This window comes from Melanostigma gelatinosum (genome assembly GCF_949748355.1).
Source record: "Melanostigma gelatinosum genome assembly, chromosome: 23".
In the NCBI taxonomy this organism is placed as follows: Eukaryota; Metazoa; Chordata; class Actinopteri; order Perciformes; family Zoarcidae; genus Melanostigma; species Melanostigma gelatinosum.
Genome location: NC_136656.1, coordinates 6,975,454 through 6,996,461, shown reverse-complemented (window position 1 = coordinate 6,996,461; position 21,008 = coordinate 6,975,454). Strand labels below are relative to the sequence as shown.

The window sequence follows — 21,008 nt, the reverse complement described above, 5'->3', positions numbered from 1 at the left end:
TATGCAGAAATTGGTTGGTGTTTTTTTTTTAGCATTTAACATTAGATGCGTTTTCCTTGGTAGCAAATATATGAGCAATATGCAGCAGAGAAGTTCACTTGAGGAAGTGAAACAATGTAGCTATATTTTAGGTCTCATGACCCCAAAGAGTTGTCACGCTAAAGTGTGAAAAAAAAAACGTTTGGTATAAAGCAACCACGATCGTGTTACAGACTAACTCTTAATCAAAAGGAGCTCAAAGCTCTGCAGCCAGCAGGCAGCAGTCTCGATGACAGAAAAGTGTTTAAAGCTACAATATGGCAGCCAGGCGTTTAAATCTGCATCCCGCCCTCATCTGCTCCACAACCTGCCCAATCAAAAGCCGCTAAACCGCAGTCTTCCGGGTCGCTGAAGAGCGTCGCACCTCGCTCCTCTGCGCGCGGCTAGTCGCAGCCAAGGAGCAATGGTGCTCGGAGCGTCCGGAGACGTCGGTGTTTCGGGAATCTGTGAGGAGGAGCAGATGAAATGCCGGGGAATATGAGCAAAGAGGACGCCCCGAGTCGGAGCGCTTCTTTGACGTTCACCATCGACAACATCCTCAACCTGAAGCAGCGGGGCCGCGGGGACTCGGACGGGTCGAAGGAGCAGAGGGACAGTGGATGTAAGGGTGGCGTTCAAGCGCGGTACGATGAGGCGTGGGACGTCCGGAGCAGGCATGGCAGCGGATCACACGAGACAGGTAACTGGGAATGTATAGGCCATTATGCAGCAGAGAGACTCCGAAAGTCTCGTATTGATCCTAAACATTTTAGGCATTTTCAGGCAGAATGGTGCGTAAAGATGGATGGAAGTACAGTATTTTCAGAAATTGTGAAGATCGTGGGCCAGAACTCGTTTATTTTTGTTGATCTATTATTAAATCAGACTATTGCAATTGTTGTGCAGCTTCATTGCACGCAATAAAAACAAGCATGTGCGTTTGCCTTTACCACCGCATTAAAGCACGTTGTATCGCTTCATTCACAGCGCAAAGGAAGCCCAGAGTCCACCGCGCGGACCGCGGGGAAAACACATCGCCGCTGACCGCTGGCTCCTGTCCCGGGGCGCAAAGTGCCGAGGACGCATCCGAGCAGGAGGAGCCCTGCGCGGACTCTAAGGCCACGGTCAAGAAGAAAACCCGCACCATCTTCTCAAAGAGACAGATATTTCAGCTGGAGGCGACTTTTGACATGAAGAGGTATCTGAGCAGCTCGGAGAGAGCGTGTCTCGCAGTCTCTCTGCAGCTCACCGAGACGCAGGTCAAGATCTGGTTTCAGAACCGCCGCAACAAGCTGAAGAGACAGATATCCACGGACATGGAGGGGCCGCTGGCCGCAGAGCACCTCTCAGGAGCGGGGGAAAATGTGCAATTGCAGACTTTTTACAAAGACAGCAGCCTGCTGGGCGGATGTTTGTTACCCATGCCTTTCCCTGTCGTGTACCCGACTGCAACCGCTGCGCCTTACATCTACTTCTCCAACACTGGCAAATATTTTGGCCTGTTTGATGCAGACTGACGATTCTCTCTGTTTGGGATCAGATGACAGCGTGTGGACAGTCGGACATACGCTTTCCCCTGTTTTGGCTGTAGGCCTGTCACTTTTATTTTAATTTTATTTTTTTTACTTATAATATAAATCTTCCCAAATCAAATGTCAACATATCAACTCATCCAAGACATGCATGTGCCACTTTTTATTATTATTATTATCGTGTTATTATTATCAGACTATTATTATGATGCTTCCGGCATATTTCAATAGAAAGCTTAACATCAGAACAATATGCGTGTGTCATGTCATCTGAACGAATGTACGTTAACTCTGCATCAACTTCATAACTCCACGTCACTAGTCTCCGTCGTCCCGTGTTGAACTTAAAAATAAGTTCCTCTGGAGCGACAATCAGTTTCTATTTATAGGGCCTTATTATTATTACCATTATTATTATAATTGTTATTAAATAACGAACGAATTTCACGTGACCTTTCATATGACAGACTGTTAAACTATGAATACAGTTCGTATATCATGATGAATTTTGCAATAAAAGTGTTTTACCACAAAAAGATGACCACAGTCAATTTTACCACAGTGTGTTGACTGAAGCTGAAAAATATTCGGAAAAAAGACGTTCTAGCAAAATCAACTTCCACATTTGATTATTCATTGTGTTTCATTACATTTTTTATTTATTTTATTGTGCATTTGGTCCCGCGTAAAAAAGTTAGTCATTTTATAAAGTGTGAAAATAGGCAACAAGACAAAGTTCAGAGTTTTCCACCGCAGTGCGAAAGTCGGGGTTAATTCACGGTTTCTTAAAACCTAATTGTTGTATTTGCACGTGCAGTAAACTGGACAGAGGTTGAGCAAAAAAAAAAAAAATTTACAATAATGTGCTTTATAACGAACAAAGTTTTTATTAGTGGTGGAAAAATTCAGATTTTTTTTTCTTGCATTAGCAACGTTACATTGTAACAATACTCACGTAGCTACGCATGTAAAAGTCAAGCATTCAAAATCTTACTTAAGTAAAAGTAGCCCATAAAACAAGCATCAAATATATACTCAAAGGCACAGCAGTAAAAGTACGATTTATAAAAAATGGCCCATTTCAGAATAGATAGATACTTTTGGATTGTAATACATTCATGTGTTCATCACTTTAATGTTGCAGCTGGTAAAGGTGGTGCTAATTTCAATGACTGTGTACTGCGGTGTAGTCTCACCGATATCACAATTTATTAGTCGTTTATATTCTGTATTGATCATCTAAATCTGCAAAGTAAACGTAACTCAATCCATCAAATACATGAGGTAAAAAGTACAATATTTGCTTTTGAAGTGGTAAAAAGTGGCATAAAATGGAAATACCCGAGTAAGGTACCTCAAAATTGTGCATTTTTCACTTTTTAACAAATAGTCATTTATGATCCCTTTTGCTGATCCATCTATTAAAAGACATCATCTTAATACTCTGTTGAAACCATTTAGCTTCATACATAACTTTAGACTGATTCATTGGGATGAAGAGAGCATTTTCTATTCTGACATTAATTTCACTCGGGTACACTAATATGACTTTCAAATGTAATTCTTTAATAATGTGCATAATCACATGCACCAAATACAGTTTGGATTATTATTAGAATTGAAGCAGCAACGTGAGGAGAAAATCCATGTGGCAGCAAACAAAAGAGCAAATGGTTTTGACATCCATATGTAATCATTTGTTTCAGATCAACATCTATAAAGTCAGCAGAGGGACGTTTATGCCGAGCTTCAGTTTCAATTTACTTTTTTTTATAAAAGTGGGTAAAAAAAACTGAATAATGTGCAGGTTGGTAATGTTTGAAGTGTTGAATACATTTTGGCCAATGTAGTAAAGGACAAAACACATCCAACATCTGCTTCTCTAAACTCAAATTTGACAATGAAAAATAAATAAATACCACACACACACACACACACACACACACATAGTATATCTATTATATACATAGATTGATATACTTTACCACATCACACTGAAAAAGTGATAACAAGTGTTATCACATAAGTTTGGCCAATGTTGTATTCAACATGAGATTGACAAAAAGTCTACCACAACAAAAAACATCACAGTCTTTGTGTCTACCGGACTGTGCAAATATCCAAAAAGCACAACCAAGAGTAACGTCATGACAGTGTGACTAATGATGAGTCACTTGCATTCACGCTGTTTAACTAACTTCTATATCTTTGACCAACAAGAAGCTCAAATCAGAGAGTCGTGACACGTTTTTGTAGGTGATGAACATATACTGAGGTTCCCCCACTATCTGTTTTTGTTTGCCATGAGCGTGCACGGGTATAGCTGAGTAATGCATCTCTACAGAGAGCGCGAGAGCAATAAGAGAAATGTGTGCATCAGTGCTTCTGGAGAGATTTTCTTCCTAAAGGGCCCAGCGAGCTGCACTTACACACCGTTTCCGGGTCACTTCCCCCTTCAGTGCTGGAGCCTCTCGCTGCTTTCTCCCTGTCACAGCCATTCAAGGCCCCGTCGCCGTTAACCTGTGCACTCAACCACTTGGTCTGCCTGCAGATCTCTAGTTTTCGCCACTAAATTCCGGTCCACCTTTGCAGTGCACGTTGAGGTTCACTGTATCTCATTATTCTCACAAAGGAAATGAGTTGCTGTTGAACATGTTGCGCCTAAAATGCAAAAACTACAGAGAGGAAAGAAAGGAGCAACTCTTTCACGTGACTTTTAATGCTCCAGTAAAAGTAAATTTAGGACAAAAATAATAATTATAACTATTAACAGCACTGTTCTAGTTTAAATATTGAGCAGCCTGATACTAACCTTAAACTACTGCTACACAGTTGAATAGGATTTTAGGATCACATTGTCTGATCGGAAAATGTAAATAATTCAGCTTTAACAACGATAACCTCCCTGCGTTATGATTTATAGAGTTGATTATACCGTAGCCAGTGTAGACTGAATAATTGAGGATATGTATACTGATAATTAAAGGCATCATGCAGCATTTTATTACACTAAAGTGCATTTGAAGAAGTGATATCAAGGGACTATAATATGCGTTATGAGTACCGCGTGAGATGTATTTAGAACTGTCCAACTTATTGTTGACTTCTTGGTAGGAATATAACACAATAGTCTTTGCAAATATTTTTCTCATGATGCACTTCAATTTCAGATGATACTGTGAGTGCTGTGAATATATATATGGGGTATATGCATTATGTTGTAAGGACAAAAAGCTGTTTGCACCATCACATCTGGGAAGTCAAGTCAGAGTTTTGTACCTGTGATCTCGTGAGCTTGCACAATTAAGTCCTTGTAAACTTTGTGTTGCAAGCTGTCTTATATGTGCTTGCTGGTTAAATTTCAAAAACCGAAATGTTCCTTTAAAAATTGAGCCAGCAAGCACAGACCTGAACATGATTATTTTTAAGTGCGAGTGTGTGTGTGTGTGTGTGTGCCTACATTTTAAGTTTACAGACTTCGAATGCAGAAACTTTCAAGCACACCACTAAAAATGATATACTGGTGCATGATTTAGCATTAACATTTTGTTTTAGGGTTAAAGGGCCAATCGGTACATTTTTTTAGGTTTAAGTATATTAACTTAAATAATTATATCATGAAGTAAGTGATAGAAAATTCCCATTTTGTGAAACTCTAATCTGATCGTTATTTAAAATAAAAGGCAATTTTTACGCCAGTGTTTACAAACATTGATGAGAACACGAAAACAAAAATAATTCAGATTTGTAATTTCCTTGTGTTAATTCTGTGTTTTGTTGGTGGTGCGGTGACACCGTTGTTTACATTTCGATCACAGATTGAGCCTCTAAGGTCTAAATTATGACTGGATTTAAGTTAGGTCAAAGGTCAGGTTTTACATTGAGCCGTTATGGTTGAAATTAGACATCAGAGGATGAATGGAAGTCGATACAAATGTCCTCCCAAGTGTAGTAGAAGAGGTTTGTGTGCAGAAGTGCCCGCTTGGCGTGTCATGGAGTGTGTCTGAGACGGGTGGGGGGGGGGGGGGGGGGGGGGGGGGGAGATGGGGTCGGGTGGGGTTTACAGTCGCCAGACTTCCTGACTCTCCCGCTGTCGGACACTTGTGAGCGCAGCGCTGGCTCTTTGTGTCTCACCACTCTGCTCTGCAACCACAAGGTTCAAGTGACCCCACCGGCTGCCTGCAGTCTGCCCCGGGTCGGGCTGAACCCCCCCCCCCCACACACACACACACACACACACACACACACACACACACACACACACGCACACACGCACAAACACACACACAGCCTCGTCTGTCAGAGGCGAAGAAAAATCCATTAAAAATCTCAACCTGATCAAAAAGAAGCCTAAAGCCAAGACACCATATGCACTCAGTTAGGGCTATCGATGACTGGCGAGCATTGTGGGGTAGCTTAATACATGCCATTGACTTACTGCCAACAGTGGCAACAAAGACTGTTTTGCTACAAAGAAACAGAGCTGCGAGTTTGGCAGAGTTATTCCGGGCCGATGTGCACCTCAAGGCCATCCAGAGCCGTCGGCACGTTCCTCCAGTTTGACCATCAGTAAAGCCACAGAGCACATGGTTTCCATTCGGCGTTAAACGCATGAATGCCGAGCGCTATTGTTTGAAATCATTGATCCCCAAATTGCAAGTGACGATGGTCCCGCTGAATGATTGTGGGAGTTTCTCTCTAATGCCATTAGCATGCAAATATGGAGATGCGACCCAACGGCTGTGGGCTTCGTTTTACTGTCAGAACTTTGTTTATACGTCCCGTCGAAGTCATTTAAGATCACGTCCAAAATACAGAGGGAGTGAAGGGAGACCAATGTTTGTACTGCAGTCATATAGTACTACTTGTACTACACTTGTGTCAGCTAAAGGATCATCATCTCGTCTCCGTCTCAAAAGGTTGACATGTTGTCACGTCTCATTTCGTCTCCTTAACACAGAGTGACACCTTTGATTGACATTTCCGTATCATTCATTCACCACTGGCGCTGTTCTGAATCGTTGTTAAAGGAGCCTTTTAAGTCTGCGTTCACACTTCTTGGCACCAGACGCTGAAAAAAAACTAAAAAAACAGGCCTGTTTTGCTGTGAGATATCTTTGTGCATTCTCAGATGGGATTTATAATTACTACCAATTACGGTTGGAGCTGCCTCGAGGTATGCTGGTTCTGGAGCAGCCACATAGCTGTGAAGCCTGAGCTTAATTTTCTTAACATGATGTATCAGAAGTGAGCTGTAACTGATGGAGAATACAACTGTTAAGGCTAATTTTGGGAGAGATAGTAAACAGTGGAGAGTTGGCTAGACATGTGAGCCAGTGAAGCAGTATTTCAAAAGCTTCAAGATATATATATTTAGAAAAAACACCAATATGATCGTCAAATCTCAAATCAAAAGTCATGGTATTTCCCTGCAGTGGTGTACCAAACTCCGGCTAAGAGGGTGGTGTGGTCAAAGGACTCAATGACGCTGCACTTTACAACATAAACAACACCCCATTCATTATGACTCGTAACGTGATAGCGACCGGGGGGATCTGGACCCTCCCGCCAGGCTTTCAGAGGGCTTATTGATCCATTAAATTTCATCGATTTTAGTGGTCTGCAGTGACAGAGTGCCTCTGTAAATTGAATGGGGGCTGAGGGATTACAATGACCGTATCTGATGAAAAGGTCCTGCATGAGTGGCGACGACATAAATAAAGCCAAAGGTCATCCATCGTCCCCTGTCAGGAACCGGTCCACTGTGTCAAAGGGGTATCTCAACTCGTCCCTGAAGGCCCCCTAGTGGCAAATATGCCACAGCAGTGAAGAGCGGCCAAACGTCATCATATGCTGTTCACACTTTGGAGATGCTCAGTGGGGAGGAAACAGTGCGAGGACCGAGGCACCCGCAGGATGCTATCACTGAATTTATGTTTGCATCTTTTTCATAAGTTAAGGGTTCACATTTTTTGATGTTTTAACACTAATTGAACCAAGCTATTCTCCCCAATAAATGCCAGTCTCTTTCATATCAAACAGAACCGAGAGCTACCAACGAGGACACTGAGGGCGTGTCTGAGGCTTTTGCAACTTCTTACTCGATACATGGATTTTAATGGAAATTGGGCAAGCGAATAGTCGGGACAGCAAGGATGATGATCAATGTTTATTTATTTTTTAAATAATCCCACACAAAGTTAATTTAGGAGCCGTTCTGGAGCTTTCGATTGTGTCACATGACCATCAGCAGAGCTCTTTAAAAGGACTCCTCGTCAATGTCGGCTAGAAATTGACACTGAAAGTTCATACTCCTATATATATATATATATATATTACACAATGAACAAATCATGTATATCACTTAAGGTCTTGTAATGTATATATCCTTTAAATATAAATTCCTTTTCACAAGATTGCGTCAAATTCGTTTCCCTAATTTGTCTTATCGAGTATAAATGGGACCCCTCGGTCTTGAGGCAGGAAGGTGAAGTCTGATGTGACACTTTTCAGTAACAGATGTAGGAAAGGGTCAGAAAACCACATCTCCAGGGACATCGGGCCATATCGTGGCCTGTGTTTGCTGTGACATCCCTCTGTGTCTGCCAACAGCAGGTCATTTCATTGCGGCCTCCGAGATGAAAAGCCCTGACCTTCGAGGGCACCGGTCTAGCCAACTTTTAAACTACATGTCATCTGATCCAGGATTGGATGTCTTCCGTTTCCACAACCACACACATGTAGTGAGGCAATTATGAACAGCAACAAGACTAGCGGAGCCATTCAGAGTGACAGAAGTTATGAGAATCCTTTCATAAGTAGAATATGGAGGCACTTCGACGCCCCAGATGACAGAATCCACCCGTCCGATCAAGCCGTCCTCGTCTTTAAGATCCGTGTACATGCTCTGTTACAAAAGACACACCGAGATCAATACTACAAGTTGGAGGAAACAGATACTTGAGACTAATGGACACTGGGAATTGCGGCTGATGGGCGCAAAGGGCTGAAATTCATATTGATACGGACATCACAGGCCAGTGGGCTCCGAGGGGGCGAGAGGAGGTCACAGGTTGCTTTGACAGCCTACCCCCTCTTAATGGAGGCCTATCGACTGAATTGGGAAGACGCTACTGCGACTAACTGGGAGGCAGAGTCTGCGTATTCCTGCACTGGAATAAATGTATGGGCGCTTGTACATGTGCACCTTTAGTGTGTGCGTGTGAATGCAGACGTATCAGTTTCTTAACAGTCCTGAGGGACATCCACTCTGATCAATAGTAGGTTATTAGTCGCTCGATACCTTTTTCTGCTCAGGACCAGGACGGTGTACATGTAGAAATATTAAAAAGGACAAACTTGCTGTTTGCACCAATATAACATCATTTAAAACGGCTGCTTGTGTCTCACCGTGTGTTTAATGCTGTTAAAGGCTAAAGTTGCTGCAAACTGCTTTCTAATTAGGAAAACACACAACGAGAGGTGCAGACCAAAGCATATGGTAAAATCTTTCTCCTTTAAATAATGCTTTATTCCCCCAACATTTGAGTTCAGAAAGTGCATCATTGGTCAAATATTAACATTACAAACCTAATTTACGTCTTGAAGGTTGATTTTTGACCTCGGAAGCATTTTCTTACTACTACTTGCTTATGACCGCGCAAGTTGAATGACATCTGTGGCGCGTGGTGCATCTTTAGTATGAAAATATGCAACTCAAACAGATGATGTGCTGTTGAAAATCTATTATATCAAAACAGATCCGAAATAACATGAGTCATGACCACATTGAGCACAAAGGTTAATGGATAAACAATCAAAGTTGATTTCTTTATCTCGAGCACAATTTACTTGATCGTCCACTTATCAGATGTGTGAATTAGCAAAGGGCTAAAAAAGGAAACCGTGTGTTTCAGCTTGCAGAAAATGACTCAACTTTTGTATACAAAGTGCTGTCTCAATAGCCTGCAGAGATATTGTCGTGAGAAAGTGACAGTTCATTGACAGCTGGTGTATTTCCTGCTGATGTAACCTCCTCTTCCAGGCAATTGGCGACAGGACAGTAACCCGACAATCATCTCTCACCACAAAAAATGTCATCTTGCGCTGTAACCATTTTGCTTCCTTCTGAATTGGCGGCATGTGCTCCCAGCGGCTGAGTGGAATACAAGTCAAGCTGCGGCTGATGCAGGCGAAAAGGACGACTACTCCCCAAATAGTGATCATCGGATTGTGGGCTAATAGCCCGAGTGGCATCCTTCCAGGTCGATGCACCTGCGGCTCTTAAACAGGCCGTCTCATCGCCACAGTTAAACCATTACAGACGGCTTTAGAGTACCAAGAGAACAGTGAGAGAGCAGTCATTTAAACGCTGACTCGTTTTGCGGATAATGTATTAAAATGTTGTTAAAAAAAAGCACAATGAAAAATAGAAATACAGATCTTGGTGCCCCAGCACGCTGTAGCACCCACTTTGAGAAGAGTTGCACGAGTAAGTCCTCAAACTCATTTTCATACGAAGAGATTAGCAGCTATCAAGCAGCAAAATGTTTGAATGACGCAGCCTATCAGTTTCTGAATGTAAAGAGGGAAACAAGAACCAACAGGATGCGCAGACAGAAATGAATGTGTGTTGTTGTACAAACTCAAAAAAGGTAAAAATAGTCGAGGGAAAACCACTTCACACAAAGAGTTACAGTGGTCTTTACAGCCTTGTTACATCTCGACTGTCAACAACTGCAGTTTCGTCGCTTTTATCTCAACTGTGTGTGACACGAAAAGTCAGTGATGTTTGATTCTATCAACCGATATTTAATTCCTACCAGTTCCCACACTTGAAAGCCCCTCTGGATAGAAGCATCACCCTCAATCAAACGTGAACGCGCCGCACCGTTTGACGATAATGTGGTGCCACAATGTGATTGTTTTCGGATTGAGGAATTAATCAGCAACTTCCACGCTCCACTTGCCCTCTAAGGCGGTTTCTCTGAAGCAGCGCTGGTCACATCAGAGCTGAACAGTGATGCCGCCTCGGTGCCAGAGCTCTGACCCGTTCACCAGCTCTTTGGCCCTCGCCGGAATCCCCAGTGTAACACAATTTGTGACAGTCGAGCTACTTCGGCTTCAACCGCTCATCTGAAACAAATCCAGTGGCTCTGGGTGAGATGCAGATGGTGCAACACAACTGACTGTTCTGTTGATTATTGCATGATGGACACCCAGCAGGCTTTGTGCAGAAAACAAACCATCTACAGGAAATGCCAATAAAAGGATTATATTTGCTGGCGATGAAGGCCTGAAGATCCTCTCTGCAGTACATCTCAGTTGACAAATTGATCCAGCATGGATCTGGTCTACAGTGCTTTTATTACAGTTGTGTCCCGAGGCTTTTATAGGAACAAATGTCTTCTCTAACGGTGGGTCATTCAAAGTCTTTCCATCAGTTGGAAACCACAAAGCTGAAAGGGGATTTCCTGGGTTATTTTGTCTAGAGTGGTCACTTGATAGCATTGGTTTGTTCCAAAATCAAACAACACTTCATAAATATCTGCGCTCACTTGCCTTCAGATCCCCCGCTGTCTGTGGCAACTCAGAGAGACGGATGCTTTCAGCCATGTATTATTCACCACTTTAATTCCACAACCCTACAAAAGAGAAAGCAGAAGAGTTTGTGTTTATTTTATTCAATCTCTTAAATCCACAAATAGATAGCTGCAAAATGTTCCTCGTTAAGCATTTATGAGCAGGCACCGAATGGTGAACCTTCGCCCTGAAATGGTCTTGACCAATATATCTGTGCATGTTTTCATCAGAAGTCCCAGCACGCGACCAATCTGGAGAAAAGAAACTAAAACTGAGGACTTTTTCAGGGTATTCTTACTCCTACTAGTAAACTCTGTTTGATCAAATGTTTCTCCGACTGGTGGGAACAACCGTCAGTGAGCAAAACAACAAACCTATTTGATTGTTGAACAAATCTGAGATGTGGACGGGGATTTAGAGGTCTGGAAACAGGCCTGAGTGACTTCCGGGAGTCAGGCTAGCCATTCCCCTCTACTTCCAGTCTACATGCTAAGCTAGGCTAATCACCTCATGGCTCTATCTCACCTCATGGCTCTATCTCTATAGTAGTTTTTTTCTCTCTGGACATTTACCACTCCGACGTGAGGCACAAGTAAAAAAATAAATACATAAAAGCCGTCAGAAGCCATCTTTCAAACTCAATTGTGTTTAAACTCGTTCAAAATGAGAGACGTTCAAACCCATCCTCTCCCGTAGACCGAAGCACTCTCCAAAACTTGCTTTGAGATTTAGAGGGAAGTGGCTGAACAGATTGTTATGTCACCATTAGGGAGCTGTAATAAAGTCATATTTCTTTTGCATTTTGCATGACTGGAGGGCCTTCCACTCTCGCCTGTCCGCTCCTCTCACATCAGCCTCCCTTAAGTGGAGCAGTTCTGGGCTGCAGGTTTTGCCTCGCTGCTGCCAGAGAGTGTCTGTGCCAGATAGCGTTGCATGATTCCACTCAGCAGCGCACAATTTCGTAGACAGCGTTATAGCAGGAGAATAAAAATATAGGCGTCATTCAACGCCCACACATTTGGAAATTAAAAACCAGTTACTCATCATTTGAAGGGGAATAGGGATATCAAAATTAAGTGGTACATAACGAGCTACAAGGAGATGGACTGCTTAATGAAAACACTGTGCGATACGACCAAACCTTTGGCACAAATCAACAGTGAAGGGGCAAAGTAAACTTCAAAAGATATAAACAGATTGGTTTTTTGAAGTTGAGTGCGCTTGTGGGATGATTTTAAATAACTGCAAGCTGAAAAAAATGCACACAACATGCCCGATGGTCTTCCTTCTTTTTTATTGCGCAGTGGTGTCAAATTCCCAAGCATCGCTCGCATGTGTCATAGTTTTTGGAGCAAACACTGGAAGTGATTGTGATACTGATAAACAGTGGCAATCAAGTGCATAAAATTCATTGTGTTTCCTCTGAGCTGTAAAACACTAGCGCTGTTCGGACAGATATTTCTTTGCCAGGAGCCGATGGAAACAGTACAATAATGTTTTTCTGCTGCATATGTGAAGGTGCTATAAAAGAGCATGCTGTCATGTTAATGATGTTCATCGTTTCAAGTGCTTTCCTGAATATGTGGGCCAAAAAAATTGCATGGCTGCTCATGAATATTTTACCAGTTGCTAAATTTATTTTAAAAAAAATCCTCATTGCCAACGAGCAAATTATAAGGCGGCAACCATCGTTATATAGAAAATGTCCTCTCTGTCTGCTGCTTGAGGGGGAACATCTTTATAATTGAGAATAAATCTAAGAGACAATTAATCATGTTAAATACTTAAGAAAACTACCTCACTGGAAGAACGAAGACACACAATGTTATCTTGCTTTCAGCTGCATAGTTGCACATTTCTGATTCATAAACCTGTATGAATACTCAGTGGATTATCAAAGTAAAAGAAGCAGGAGAGACTGAACAAAGACGAAACAAGCCCCACAAAGATTTCGTCTTTGACAGTCAGGAGCATGAACCTTACGACTTGTTAAATACGCTGGGCAGCAGTTGACAGAAACATCTTGAGTTCTGACCGTAGACGACCCTGCACATCCTGCAAGAACGCCAATTGTCGTACCGAAACAAACATGGACGCCAACCAGTGGCTTGCACGGTTTCTAAGCAGTTCAACAAGGGCAAAAAAAAAGAAGCAACAAAGGGAGTTCTGGTGAGATCGTGGAACAGACCCGGTCAAACTTGGTCCCATCGGACAGCACAAATCACATTCATAATCGGCTAAACATCCCCCCCCCCCTTTAAGAAGCATTGAAATTGTTCAGACATGAATAAGAGTTAATGAAAACAAAAAGGAAGAACTTGCAACTTTAAGCCCCTCGTGGGCTTCAAAGAGTCAAGGCCCTATTTCAGCAACAAATAAACAAGTACAAATCGACCTCGAAGACTCTGCTGTTTGTAATCCCGGACCTCAACAATCTCCATATCTTCGACACAGACTTCTTAGTGACTGTAGTTAGTGATGAAAAATGGAAACGCATTTGGAGTGTCAGGCCTGCATTACCCACTCTGTGATCCCAAACAAACTTGTTGAAGGATTTGATTACCGGCCTTTCTCAAGTGGGCGTAGCTGCTGCTTTGGCTCTTCCTTGTGCCTCTCTGGGTTTGATTTGAGGCCAAAAGAGCCACAGGACACAACTTTCAAGGCATTAGCATTCTCAGCAGTCACCCAAAAAAAAAAAAGAGTTCAGATCACGCTAGTTTGAAGTGACAGCGTGCTTAAAATACAGTACATGAAGGTGAGAAACAACCGCTGCATGCTAACTACAAACACATTATGTAAGGACCGGTGATGGGCTCATGCCCTTTCATCTGCACAGTCTCTGTTTCTTACAGTATTTCCCAACGCTATAGTGTTACATCTCCTGGGTATGGACATGCTAATGCCTTAAGCACTGTGGACTTTATGATGTGGTTCGACGCAATTGGGATAGTGTGACGAAATGGTTGCGAACAATTGTTCTTTAACTCATTGTCCATGTGTTTAGTCTAAATCGGGCAAAACAAAGACGAGTAAACCTCCAGTGTTTAACTCAACCTGGCTGTGTATCTTGTGTTGTCTGCAATCCGCCTGCTTCCATTGAAGTCCGTCCTGACGGAAAATAGCAGACTGTGAAAATCGGACGGCAGTCTAATTTCAAAAAGCCAACTCAAATCAATCTGCACACGAGCATTTTAATGAATGCAGTGAATGCAGGATATGCTCTATGTTTAGCAAATCTATTTGGAAAGGGTTCATATTTGCCCAAACTGAAGCCTATTTAAAGATAATCATTTTTCACAGCATTTATCGTGTTTCTATTTCATTTTTAATCACACTAGCTTCACTGTGAAAACGATGGGGATTTTTTTCAATTACTTTTAGTTGTTGTGGAGAAGTGAAACTAATTTGAAGCTGCCTTCTATTATTGTATTAAGCTTTTTCCATGGATCTGTTTGGAATATGCCTTCTTGTGGGAAGCCATGTCCACTGCTGCACGTCTTTTAGTCAAACTTGAACGATCGCTTTTTTTTTTTAACCACCGTGTCCACAAAGTTTCAATTGCAATCCATTCATAACATTCGGAAACATCCTGTTTACGGGCAGACTGGGTTGAAAACAGAGCCCCTGACTGACTCTCCAAATGAGAGTAATTTGCTGTAATTGCACCACGGGTGAAACCTTTGAAGACCCAGTTTGCTTTGTGACTGAAACAATGATGATTAGAGCTTGTTCACTTGTCAACTGCAAACAGGAGAGCGACCACATTTAAAAAGCAGATCTTTCCATCATGCAAAACGTAGCATCCCATTTAAGTATAAGCCTTAAAAATGCATACTTCCATACAGTCTCTTGTTTAACGAATAATACAATGTCAAAAGGTTTACTTGCACATTTCAAACGGCTATCTTTCAGATAACCAAAACCATGAAAAGAGGGGGATCCGCTTTACAAACAGGACCCAAGAATATATTTACATTTTAGCTGCAGGGTTTCAGTGACAAACAATACAGCATGAGCTAACTTGAGGCTTGAAAGGCTATACTGCTCACACCACATGATATAGATTACCTTTAGAGAAGTCTGGGCACCTCTTAACACTGCTGTTTGATCTCAATGGCACAAATTGATCCAAGGTGAAGAAATTGTGGCGTAATTATGATTGATGATGACAAAAAGGGGAAATGATTTGTGCCTTTAAATTCTCAGTGAGAAAGTTGTTCCGTTGTTGAAAGTCCACAGTAGGAACTTGAAATGTGGCCATTCAGCTGATGAGTAGTTCAACTTTTGTGTTGTTATTATTTGGGTCACAATCAATGCCGTATTGTTACAGTGGCACTATGCATGCTACAAATCATTTCTGTTTGTAAAACTTGTGCACACTGCAGTCTGATCTATACTGTACGTTTGACTCCAATAATTGATGTGTTGATTTATACGCGGTTTAACAATCTGGTTAAAAACACTGAAATATTTTTATTTTTATTTTAATCAAACTCTGTTGAGCTTGAAAATATCAGTTCAACAAAAAAAGTCATTGTACAGGTATGGAGCTTTACACTTTTCAAAGTGAAGTATTTACTGAGCAAGACGGACTGCATTCTAATATCCATACACTGCTAAATGCTACGAGAAGCATCCGAACATGCTCGCAACGCTAACGTGCCGATGTTTAACAAGTGCAACGCGCTAATATCAGCTTATCAGGCCCAATTACAAAGCACAGTTGAGACGGATGGAAGTGATTGAATTGTGGTATTTTCTGATGAACCAAAGTATTTGACATAAAATAGAAAATGTGAATATCATGTAGGCACTAGAGGAAAAGTCACTGAAGTCAGTAAGTAACATTCCATGTCATCAATCCAATAGTTGTTGAAATATTTCATTTTAGAAGAATTTATTGACCCTTGCCAAATGTGTGGCTAATAATAAACTCAGTCTGTCTGGTAGACAAACAGATATTGCAGAACTAAAAGTATTACTTGTGTGCAGTTAGCATTATGAATCCAATATTGGACATTAATATCAGCTAATTGTGGGTCAGGCTGCAGTACATGGAGGAACTGGATACACTGCTTTTGTGCCAGAAATTGACAATATGGAGCACATTACGCCGTACGCACATCTGAAACGCATTAATACAAGTACATTTAGGTTTATGACCAAGCCCCATGGCCAAACATTAGACTGAACGAGAGCACATGTCATAAAAAGATCCTGCCTGTTAACAGACGCATTAAACTGTACACACACATTCATTGTTATGTCAAGAAAAAGGAAGAAATTCAACTTAGTGTGTATCCTGCTACTGTCTCAGGAGGGATATAAAGTCAGCAGCGCAAATCTTCGACATATTTACAAAAGGAAAAACCATGTTTGAGACACGATTGCTTTCCCTACTTCCCCACAGAGACCCGAGCCTTTAACATTTTCCTCCAACAGCCTCAATTGAGCAGGAAGGATTTTCACGACGGCAGGGCGTCTGTAGCTCGGTGTCTAGAATAACTCTCTAAATAAAGAATAGAAGCAATCTGCTCTCCTTTCACTCAATGCACCTTTTTTCCTTCCCTGTTGCCAGGGGGATGACCGAACGCATTTCGTATGCAGGCGTCGCGCGCCACTGCCTCCTGAGCACAGAACCGAGTCATGTTCCACTTTAAAAGATGTTAATTTTACATTTGTAATGACCGGCTGATGGCTTAAGTAAGCGAGTGCCGCTTACAACAGGACGATGTGATGCTCTGGAAATCCGCCTCCACAAACCTCCAGCTCCTCGTCCTGGATGAAAAGATCTCTGAGAAGGACGGAGATGGGCCTCTCGTTAAAAGAAAGAAAAAGTGGCGTGGAGTGCAGATTTGTATTCCAAAACACTTTAAATGTTTTTACACTGAGTTCAAATTTGAATGAAAACTATACTTTCTGATGCACACTCTACACATCATAAGTTAACATGCTGCAGTGGAATCCATGAGATTCCTCAATTTCATGGCTGATTAGCCTGATGCCAGGATTATCAATAGTTATTTTAAGGCAGATAATACAAGATTATGACCAAATGGGATCTGTGAAATCAGCCGGAAGACGCCGGGGCCTCTCTCAAAGACAGCTCTGCAAAATGCAGTTCACGCTATCGGCAAAGAGGTGAATTAGCCGACCAAAGCTTTATATCCAAAGGGAATATTTGACACATAAATCATCTCTGCACCACGCATTAAGAGTTCACAGCTACTGCAGTGGAATTTACACAGCTTTTAAGCTTGAGGTCATGGACAATTTTTTGCAAACACCTTCATGTAAATTCCACACATCCCACTTCCCAAGGGCTAGCCAGCTCCCCAATGTTGGGAGGAGAGGTTTCAACGCGTCTCAGATATGAGCTAAGCGGTTTTGTAGCACAAGTTCTGCTCGCTTTTCCTCTTTTTTTTAAGGGTAATTAGCTTGTGCTCAACACTGTCACGTCCATAAGGGCAGCTGCTTTGGAAAAAAACAGGGCAAGAAAACAAGAGGCCAAGCCTCCCCAGGGTCAGCGCCCAGCACAGCCTGGATTATGGCACCAAAGGAATCCTGGGAAGCGTGTATTGATTTGGCCTGACACTTGCGGCCACATTTAGCTTAGCCGCTGCTGACTCGCAAAGGCTTCAAGCGGTTATCTGCCATATTCTCTACTATCTTTAAAGAGCAATGAGAAATTACCTCATGCCATAGAAGATTTATCATAAGCTAGCCGCACCTAACGGCAGATCTCTTTTGACTAATACGAGCTTAAAGTTCATGTGCAGAGGACTGTGCTTAATTAACTTGTTAGTATGAGCATGCTGAGACGGAACACTAGCCTTTATAAACCGCAGTTGTTTTACAAATTGCCTGGGTGCTGTGCTTTACTGCGTCAGTTATCTGCTGGATGCTACAGACAACACTGATGCTGCCGGCCCCTGCACTCAACCATGGACACGTTTAATAATGCTGCAGTTGCTATGAGCATGTACTGTATTGAAACAAATATCCAAAGAGCAACCCTTGGCAAATCATCCAACACTTTACCCTTTGCAGCACTCATTGGCTTTAAGTGGCCAAACGGCGTCTTATTTTATTCATGTTACAGCACTTCTGCACTCTTTAGTCTGGCGGTCTCCTGGAGCAAGAGTAGAAGTCTCACCCCATTTTCCTCTCTTCAGCTGTCAAGCCGGATCGGATTTCTCTTCTTTATCCGAATGTTTTCCAGTTAATTGAATTCCTCAGAGTAACAGTTGGAACATCATAAGGCATCTTCTTCTGCATCTCTGTCAGCTCTGCAATTGTGGGACCGCGCTGGATTAAATGGGCAAAGACAGCGTCGCAGTCGCCAGGGGTGTTATTCTAAGATCAGGCTGGAATCAGAAGTTTTGTCGGTTTCAGTTAACCAGGGCGCTGCTAAATGGCTTAAACCAAGCATCAGTGCACCCAGCGAAGGCTGTGAGATATTGCTGCGTGACAGCTAAAGTAGCTGGGTGCATCACAGACATGTACCCAGCCTAAAGAGCCCTCGCTTTGTCTTCTTCATGACTGACTTTTAAGTGTTTTATCCCTGGGACACAGCGATAACGTGCATTAAGATCAAGAACACTTGTTCCAATTGTGCCTTGTGTTTTATACTGCCCTTAAACTCGGCAGTGTCTGGACTGTGCTTTGCTGAGAATAGCTCGCTCCCATGGCTTTAGGTATGCTCACGTTAGTCTGCACTATTATTTTGTTGCCAAGAAGGAATTTGTTGTTTTAAAGTGAAGTAAAAAAGCCACAAGCAGAGCCAAATTATTTCCTTCTGTAAACATTATCCCTCATTCAGTCTCTTGATACAGATACGCATCTTCTGATCAAGGACAAAACTGTACATTTTCAAAAACAACGGTGAAGTTTTGTCCGTCTGCGGCTTAAAGGAAAAGGCTGATGTTTTTTTTCTGGATTCAAATTTTGCCTTAAATTCTTTGCAGTTGTGACTTACTCCTCCATTTACCTTGAGGGAACATGCTGTGCGTTCCAGTACCCATACTACCATACTATTGAGTATGTCAGAAAAAATACCAGCATGCTTTTCTGGCTATTCTGAACTAATCCACAATATTTGAGCAACAGGGTCAAGTAGTGTGTCCCAAATGAATGCTTACTGCATGTAACATAAGGGCAGCTGCAGTGTGTGCTAAAAGTAAAAAGAAAAAGTATTTGAGGTTTTTATACTGACAGTTTGAGTACACGTAATGTTGTCCTGTGTGGACACACTACAAACTCAAAAACATGAGATTCAGTTTGGGACGAGGACACTCCTCATTCAACATTTAGAGCTCTCACACACTTCAATTAAAGTCCATAAAGGTTAGCAGATGGAAAAAGGTGCAAGATTGTGTTGAAAACTGCACCGGTGATCAGGAAATACTTTCAAAATGGCAAACGCAATAATACAAAAACCCACAGGACGCAAGATCATTTCAAAGTGTTAAAGTTCCAGGCCTGAAGCCCAGAAGAGAGACAGAATATGAAAGCAGCGTAATACAACACCCGATAGTGTGACAAAATATTCCTACTCACTGACACAATGAATTTAACTCCAGGTAGGAAAGTCCATGTACTAATATTCTTACATTCACGGAAAAGCTCCAGGTACTGTCATTACTTAAACATGTAACCTCAAACTTGATCAATCAATCCCAGAACTTGGGAATCTTCTCAAATCCCAGAGAACCACTTTGTTTGGTGCTTACTCCGTTGGAAAGTGCTGACAAAAAAAATGATCTAGATTTGTCTTGAGGGTACTTTCATGACGCTTTACACCAAACCAGACTTGCGTTATTTGTGTCAACCAACTCAGCAAACAGCTGATCCGCTCTGTCATCCAAACAAAGCCATGTGCTTCCTATCAGGCCAAAAATGAAACCTAAACAGAGCATGATACTGGAATATGAGCAAGCTGTTCAAATTACAACGTAAAGACAACACAATCTTACTTGTGTTGTCAGGAGACACGTGCAGGCAGACCCAAAGTGAGACTTCTTTTCTTGTTAGAGAGAAGTCTGAAGACCCTTCAGAGATGATCACTTCCTGGAAACCTGTTACTTCCTGGACAGTGTCATGCCCAGGTGGGCGTAAACAGGAACTCCAACCAATCAAGCCATTACTCCCCTCTGGCCTTGCAGTTCAATGTCTTAAAATCCGAATTTAACAGAACAAAACGGCACATTTTGCGAAGTAACGAATGCGTCTCAAAAAATCAATTAGGCTGTCTAATATGAATTCAAATCATATGTAGACATTTGATCTATAGAGACGGGGAAGATGTGTTTAGTACTCCACAGGGTCTGGGTACACATGTGCTCATATGTTGAATTCAGAGAAAACTATTTTGGTCCGGACTGAAACATGTCAACGACATTTGGTGCACACATTCATGTCCTCCTCAGGATTTATGAATGTGGTGATCCTCCTGACTTTTCATCTAGCACCACCATCTGGTCAAAGTCATGAATCTGTTCAATCCTCGGTTTACGACAAAATACCTGCAAAACTATTGACATTCCCAGCAGACTCAGCTGTACTAGTGTTGAGCGCTAATTAGCAAAAATTAGTATGCTTGCAGGCCAAACCAAGTGAGATAATCTGATGAAGAATATACTAAACATCAGCATTTTAGCATTGTGAGAGAAGCATAGATATATTCCCAGGCTCCTAAATTCCACAACTTTTTGTATTCTTAATATGACATGTTACCAAGAACTGGGGAAACCTTTCAAAGGGTTTCATCTTCTCAGCGATGTATATTTCTCTTGGTCAAATGTTGAAGTCACCCACCCAGCTTACAGCTTGCTGATGTTTGAGTCATTGAAACCCACACCTCAAATTTATATTTTT

At 42.0% G+C, this 21,008-nt stretch overlaps 1 protein-coding gene across 1 annotated transcript; it reads left to right on the top strand.

Moving 5' to 3' along the window:
* Positions 1 to 504: 504 nt before the first annotated feature.
* LOC306796327 (homeobox protein HMX3-like) lies at positions 505 to 1,535 on the top strand (the record flags this gene model as incomplete). The annotated part of the gene is made up of 2 exons (XM_079295189.1): positions 505 to 718; positions 1,006 to 1,535. The coding sequence occupies 2 exons, from the start codon at positions 505 to 507 to the stop codon at positions 1,533 to 1,535; spliced, it is 744 nt and encodes a 247-aa protein (XP_079151315.1).
* Between the last annotated feature and the right edge of the window lie 19,473 nt (positions 1,536 to 21,008).